The 7,898-nt window shown below is 37.4% G+C and overlaps 1 protein-coding gene across 1 annotated transcript in view; it reads right to left on the bottom strand.

Moving 5' to 3' along the window:
- The window catches only part of PATJ (PATJ, crumbs cell polarity complex component), a 288,426-nt gene that overhangs the window by 258,240 nt on the left and 22,288 nt on the right, over window positions 1-7,898 (bottom strand). Inside the window, exons 5-8 of the mRNA XM_019501199.1 lie at window positions 6,867-7,006; window positions 4,160-4,355; window positions 2,489-2,617; window positions 21-136 (exon numbers count right to left, since the gene is read on the bottom strand). Coding sequence (XP_019356744.1) covers window positions 21-136; window positions 2,489-2,617; window positions 4,160-4,355; window positions 6,867-7,006 — 581 coding nt within the window. The remainder of the gene's footprint in view (window positions 1-20; window positions 137-2,488; window positions 2,618-4,159; window positions 4,356-6,866; window positions 7,007-7,898) is intronic.

The raw sequence follows: 7,898 nt of genomic DNA on the forward strand, positions 1-7,898 counted from the left end.
CTGGATCTCTTGCAACCAACATCCTTACAGAATTCCCACAGTTTCTCAACACTTGAGCAACTTGTTCACTGGTCATTCCTTGTACATTGGTTCCTCCAATCTGTAGGATGTGATCTCCTGTTCTGAGTCGCCCATCCTTCAAACAAACAAACAAACAAACAAAAACCCTAAAACATTTTATAAGTAACTGGAACAAAATTTTACATTGCAAAATTGCAACTGTGTAATAGAAATGTTTTCATGAAGCAACTAGTGCATGAAAATACCATGAAATCAATCAGCGCTGCAACAACTAATTTAAGGAAGTGCTAAGACAATTAGCCACTGTATTTTATAATGGTGTTTAACAATTCTCCAGCAAGCCGTTAAAAACTCATAGGCCTTTAACAGTACATTTCTTTTTAAAAAAGATTAAATATTTTATTTATTGGTAATCAAATACCAAAAATGTTTTATAATCCTGAAGTCTGAGATTTTCTGAGAATTAAGTGATCAAATAGCAGAACAGGAGCTTAGGGATAAAAGCATAGTATTTAGATTTAGTGCTATTTGGTCAATCTCATGATACTTGTATATTAGGCTTACAGCTCTCGTTCACATGACTACTCCTTACTCAAGCAAGTAATTTCACTGAACATAAGGGAACAACACACATGAGTATAATTACTCATGTAAAAAGTCAGTAAAATCAAGATCTAAGTCATCATTCTTAATGCAAGAGAAAGTAATGCTAAACATTCATGGGCTCAAACCCTTAACTGGCATGTCCCAGCATAGTTCCACTGAGTAAATGCACTGTTCTACACCAGCTGAGGACCTGGCCCATAACATTGTTTCTGGGGCCACTTCTTGGACAAGTTAAGGCTCATTTTCAAAAGCCTCCCAGTGCTAGCATGCATGTGCCCAATATTTCATACATTTTCAGTTTTTTCTTCCATTTAACTGAGCCTGATCTGGTAACATCTACATTTACATCTGCTATTTGAAACCAAAACATTTTGTTCCTTGCAGCAAAACAGGTGTTTCACAGTAAATGAAAAAGCACTGATTTATACAACGTTTCATAGAAGAGGTACTCAAGTAACAGCCAACACTTTCCATTCCAGCTCTTCAAACAGCCAATTGTCACTTTTATTCTTTATTGAAGCAAATCCCATAAACTGCCTTTTTCTGTACAAAGGTTTTAAAATGCAACAGTTCTTTGTTGAACACCTAGGGCCCCGGGCAGCATTTATTCTAACTGGGCACCGGCAACTGTTGGGTTTTTTTACGTCCAAATCCTATTGAATACTTCAAGCCCTTAACCAAACTTAGGCTAAGTACAGATAGTCAAAAAGCATGAGGCTGACTGGATTCAATCTTCCCAGGTTAGTCTAAGCTGCATAGATTGAACTGATAAGCAAACTGATTTTTGATTCCAGGAATGCAGCTACAATGTCTGCAGTGGCCCATGCCAAAAGCTGGGGTGGGGGGCACTAGAGCATGTCTCCCTGTTCAGCTGGAGCAGATAGCTTGAGTCAAAGCTAGACCACCCAACCTGCAAGGGTGGGGGAGTTTGCAGCAGTGATGCAGAGCATCCTGGGATGCTGAAAACTCTGAGGTAACTTGAATCTGGAGGGGATCCAAGTCAGAAGTTCAATAAACCAATTTAACCTAAATCAGTTAAGTATGATATTACATCCATCCAGGTTTATATTACATGGGTTTTGGCCATTTTGAAAGCAGTACATTTGCACTGATTTTTTGTCGTGTTACAGATCTGAACCAGTTTCTAATCACTTACACCAGTTTGTGTGTAATTTCTGCCCCCAGCCTTAAGGACTATGCTGGACTTTGATGTGCTCAGCACCTCTCGCTTTTATGCCTTTCCAATTAAAACACCGGTACGGCAATCTGATCCAAGCAGGTCTACCCATTCACCTTTGCGCAGTACCACTCATTCTGCACTAATCTTTACAAGAGTCTAAGGGTCTTTACAAAATATATTTATTAGTCATCTATGGGCTGAGACTCACAACATCCACATGCATACACAAAGGTGTATGAGATCTTGCACAAAAAAGAATTATTCATTTGAGAACAGTTTGTGAAGTTGGTTCCTCCTAAATGTAACCAAATATATAAAGTTCTCTAATACTCTACAATTCTGTTATGAGTAGCTGTCCAAGATTGGTGACTAATGGTTGACATAGGATTGAATGTTAATTAGAATGCTGGGCAACTTTTTAATCTGTCTGTTTTTACACTGCAATCAAAGCCAAAATATGTCCGAGATGTAACTTAAGGCAGTTTAAGGGTTGTTGTTTTTTTTAATCAGTTGTTATATTTTTAACATGTATTCATTTACAAATAATATATATATTGGCATTCAGTCTTTGATGCTATCTTCCTCCTTGTGTTTGGATATATCAAGTTGATGTAAGGACTGTCAAAAGTAGTTAGTTTTACTTTACAACAGAATAAGGAGAGACATAAAACAACAAATTACCCGATCTGCTAATCCTCCAGGAACAATAGTCCTTACAACTACACCATTTGATTTTCCTCCCACAATTCCAAAACCCAATCCTGAGCCATCATTAATCAGCTCGACATCTTCAACACTGCCCCAGTGAATCTGTAATAAATAGAAAAGGGAGATTTTAAATTTCACTTAAAATGGGAATATTTCCAAACCTTACATTTACCAGAATTGAGTTATTAATCTAATTTAGAACAGTTTCCCCCCACAGCTGCAGCAATAATGAATCTTGGTCAACCAGTTCCCACCTTCACAGAAAAAATCATGTTTTTTTAGTTTCATAAGAGGACACCATCTTTGGACACATCAAAACAATTTCCTTACCACAATGGAACCTCTTAAAATCTGATAAAAGTCAGGAATATTGTAAACTACAAAAAGATAGTGAGAGGTCAGCATTAATCTAGTTTTTGGTTAATATTTATTCCGTACCCTACTTCCGCCAGGTCACTTATCACTTCTGATGAGCTCCAGTGTACCCTGCATTAAAAGCACAATGTAAATTTTACCCTACCAAATTACAGCCATGTCTCTAAAATACTTTGAATTGTAGCCTTATATTCTACAAGACTATCAAGACCAAATAATTTTGATCTCCTATTAGAATTTCTTGTAGAAATCAAACTGAAGCAAGCAGGCAGGTATGTCTTCTACAAATAAAGCTTTATTATTACATTAAAAATGTTTGCCAAGACCAGTTAAAAATCATAAAAGATGTTTAAAGACCCCCTACAGAGAAATATCTTTGATTTTATTTTGTTAGTCTGTTCAGTGCAGATCCTTCAGTGAAAAAAGCAGTTAAAGTTTAATTCCTTAAAATTTTCAGAGCAATAAACAATATTGATTATCCATTAAACCTTCAAAATTCACTGGTTCTATAAGAATCATGAGAGAAATAATTACTTAGTAAAAGAGAAGGCATTCCTCTTAAGATTTCCATCAAAACCTATCAGCATAATGAATTAAAATCCCAATATCACAAACCATGTAATCAATTAAGCCTGTGGGCCATATGCTTGAACATAGAGCCAAGATCAGGCCCCAAATGATTATACCATCAAATGGTAAAGCCCTCCCACCTCAATAAAATTACAGTGTTTTTGATCAGAGGAGGCTAGCAACACCTGAAAGCTCGTATGAAAAACTCCCTGGCTAATCTTTAAAAGGTCTCCCTCTCAATGATACATAAATGCATATCTTCATCATAAAAAAGAACTTTGTTTTGGGTGTTAAAGTTTCAGAAGAGCATCATATTCAGGCTGGATAAGATAGGCTTTGCCAACTCCTTTGTATGTCACAATCAGTGCATCTTCAGTTGTTGAGCAAAAGTGTGTTTATACTGGGTAAATTGACAAAGCATCCTACACGGTCTTTGAACAAATTCAATGGTTAAAAAATAGGTTGATCTACTAACGCCTCAATTCCCCCATAAAACCTACTACTTTATAATAAATTCATTCAGCTTTGCAATGGAAGCATTATATTTATTACACAATTAGTTTAAATGGAAACACCCTCTGCAATCCATAACCTGATAGAAAAAAAAACATAAGGTTAGATTCTTTAACATAAATAGCTGCAACTATAAAACACCCTCTAACAGTCCAGTATCTGATTTTTGATATTTTTACAACTCACAGTCTCTGGTGGATTTATGTCACTTAAGACAGTAGAGGTTCTGCTATTTCTTTGGACCGGCTCCCTGGCAACCACCAGATGTAAAGATCCTGTGGACTGTTGGAGCAGCGCAATCGCCTGCTGATGGGAAATGTTCTGATCCAAAGGGGTGTGATTAATGGCCAGTATGTGGTCATTTTCTTTTAATCTTTGATCCCTTAGTTCATAGGAAGAAAAAAAAGATTTTTTAAAAAGCAATATAAGTATACTCATGACAGTATTGTGTGATCCGAGAACATGTGAAACACGCAGATATGCAAGGTTGTGAAGGATATCAAAACTAAATTAATTCAATTATTATATTGTCTACAATAGTATACAAGTTTTTAATGAGAATCCCAAAATCTATTTAACAGCTCAAACAAATCAATTTTTTTGCAACACTGTTCCTATTGAAAATTAAAACATGTTCACCAATTCATTATGGATTATGGAAAGCCAAAGAGCAGAAAAGTTCAATTTTTCCAATCATATAATGAATAAACTAGCATTTTTCATTATTTTTAGTACTGTGACATCATCTCTAAGTACCAAACACTTAGAGTCTGACACAGCTTTATGTCATTATTCAGCCTAAGGATTAAGATGTGAATCCAAGACCAAGTTCAACTGGGGGTGGTGGGAGGAAGGTAGGGGAGCCTGGTCTTGGACTCAAGTACTGACCAAGGACAGACAGCTGCTGTGGCTCTGGCTCCAGCTAAGCTGAGCCCTGGGCCAGAGCCAGAACCCCTGCCTGTCCCGGACTGCAGCCAGGGTCGGGGCTGGGATCAAAGTAGCCCATGCTGCTGCTGCCTGGAGTCAGAAGCCATGGAGTTCAGGGCTGAGGTCAGCAGTGTGGATTGCAAATCAAGGAGTGGCATAAGTCTGGAAGCAGGTGACAGAGATGATCTTGGATCAGGCAGCAGCATGGGTTGGGGACTGCACAGTGGGGAGATGTGTTAGGGGGGCAAGCGTTTGGGGGAGCCGACAGGAAAGGGCAGGAGACAGGCACTGGGAAGGAGGCAGGGAAGAAGGGGCAGGGGTCAGGTTGCCTGGCCCTCCCAGCTGCTTGCCTCCCTACTGTCAGCTCCTCTGCAACTGCTTCCCCACCACTACTTTCCTCGCCATAGCAGCGGAGACGAAAAATAAAGAGAATCCTCCAGTAGTAATTACGATTCTGTACATGGAAATGATAACAGAATTTGTAAATTTTCCACATATAGAATATAATTATTGCAGGTCATTTTAAACTTGAAGTCACCTTGGTATAGTTACATGGTATCAAGTTTAAAAAGCATTTGCCATGCTGAATTTCAGATAACAACATTCAACTCCCTTAACTGGGAGGAAATTCATAAAAAATAAGTGAATTGGCTTTCTTTCGGAAACAGAAGGCCTAACTTTCTACTAATGCATGATGGCACAACTCCAAAAGGAATGTATTTAACCTGCTGAGTTGAGATCTGTAACAGCAAATAAAGGAAAGGTATTTAATTTGCTCAGAGAATTATTCCTTCAGACTACTACACCCAAGGACTGCTGCGACAGATTTTGCCTTTTCAACCTTGCAGTAACCCACATCATCTTCAGCAGATCCCACCTCAAAAGAAACATCAAGTGTTTTGGAATTAGAAGACTAAGAAAAATGAATCACACATGCACATACACCAACAACCCAAACATCACATTCCTAATTTTTCAGGAGTATGCAACATTAAGGCCTTTACTTGAGCTTTGGGTGTCTGTATTCAGACCTCACCAGCATTCTTTGCTCCATGAAGTCGAGTCCTAACATGCAACATTCCCCCTTCCTGTCCAGATCTACACAGCTCTCTCCATTTCAAAACAGCTTAGCATGGGTTTCCTTAAGTGTTCCTTGGTGTGTCTTCTGCGAACCAATATCAATCATCATTTAAATCTCTTCCTACCTTGTCATGATCTGTTGTCATATCCAACTCGTGTCACTTAAAAGTAACATTGTCAACTTGAAATTTATTCACATGGTTTTTAAACACAGTAGTACTAGATTGGCCCTCACATGCCCCTACCCAGCTCTGTAATTTTACAATCCTGGTTTTTTTTAAGGGTTTCTCTGTCTCCTGTTATTAGGGAAAAAACAACATAAGTGAATAGGAAAAACTGCCTAAGCTTCTGGTTCTGCAAGGGGATGTGTGTAAGCATATGCCAGGAGGATCCAGACCTAAAAAATCACGTGGAAAACAATAAAATTGCCAAATGCACTTAGTTCAAGTGGGTGGACTTTTCTTCCTCCCTAATCTCTTTTATGGATACTAATAAGGATAAAAAAAATTCAGAGAGCATGATTTTTAAATTCCTGATGTTCCCATAAGGTTTTGTCTTTATTTTTACTCACCATGGACAGGATTTTCGTAAAAAGAATTTTCGTAAAAAGTGATTTTTGACACCTTCATTTTGTGGCTTCCAATGAGAAAAAGTTTACAGGGGCCTTACTTTGAAAAAGCCCTGAGCACACATGCTCTGAAAGGCAGGCCTATATAAGGTGTGTCTGATACTGCAGAAATTACAACTGAAACCCTGAAAATTTAATTTCTTCTGAAAATCTTTGACTTAGCGTCTGTTTAAACTGCAAAATCGTAATTTTATAGTACTTTTGATGGGGATGTTTTAAAATAAAAAAAACATAGAACAACACAATGAAGACACTCACCTGTCAGCTACACTTCCTGGCTGGACTTCCTTAACAAAGATACCAACTTCTCCCAAGTTTTGATTTTTAACAGCAACCACACTAAATCCAAGACCACCAATAGATGGTTTTTCTATATTTATATACTCTGTTTGTCGGCCCTAATAAAAAACCAAACACAAAAGCCAGTGAATTGTTAATTTTCAAAACTGCGGAAGTAGATTGTTTAAATTTATGAACACAGAGAGAATTATCATTCTCCTTCTAAAACTAAACAAATGCAGAATAGTGAACATGTTATTTCTATTGAAAAAAACTCCTCCATTTATTATTTTTAATATACCAGAGTGTAGTATATGCAGACAGCCTGAAGTTCTGAAGCCTCGGGGAATTTAAGAGCTGCTTTCATCTCATAATGTGAATGAAGTGTGAATTCCAAAAGGGATGAAAAGTATGAATAAAGTGCTGTCTAGGGCAATATACGTGGAATTTCTGGAAATACTGCATAGCTGAACTAAATTACTTGTCTTTTCACTGCTTTTTGCTTTAAAAAGACTGCATTTTTGGTTCTGTCCAGATGCTTTAGTTTTTAAATAAATAAATTTGTTTTCCTCTACCCTACACAATCTCACACTTAATAGTAAAAAGTTTACTTCTGAATTATTCTAGTTTTCACTTCTTCTACAGAGTTTCTGGGCTTATTTACTGGGTTGTAAGAGTTGGAAAATATTGCTTCAGTTTTAGCCGAGCTGAAGTGTGGTCATTACTCCTAAATCTTTTATTGGATTAGTTAACGGTACACTAATGAGAAAAGTTATGCTTAAAATAGTACCGCTTCAGTAAAACAGTCAGTTAGTAACAGTTACTTAACATAGAAATAAATGCCTAAGTAATTTAATTATTTAAAATAATGCACAAGAATAAATGCACAATTCCACATGGGTGGACACTACACCTGCATAATACTCACCCGAAGTCAATGGGGCTCTGCACAGAAGCACTGATACACTGCATACCATATTTATTCACATCCAAGATGAGATTGCTTCCCAA

The sequence above is a fragment of the Gavialis gangeticus genome, unplaced genomic scaffold (assembly GCF_001723915.1).
Source record: "Gavialis gangeticus isolate Ggan-Ray unplaced genomic scaffold, GavGan_comp1, whole genome shotgun sequence".
In the NCBI taxonomy this organism is placed as follows: Eukaryota; Metazoa; Chordata; order Crocodylia; family Gavialidae; genus Gavialis; species Gavialis gangeticus.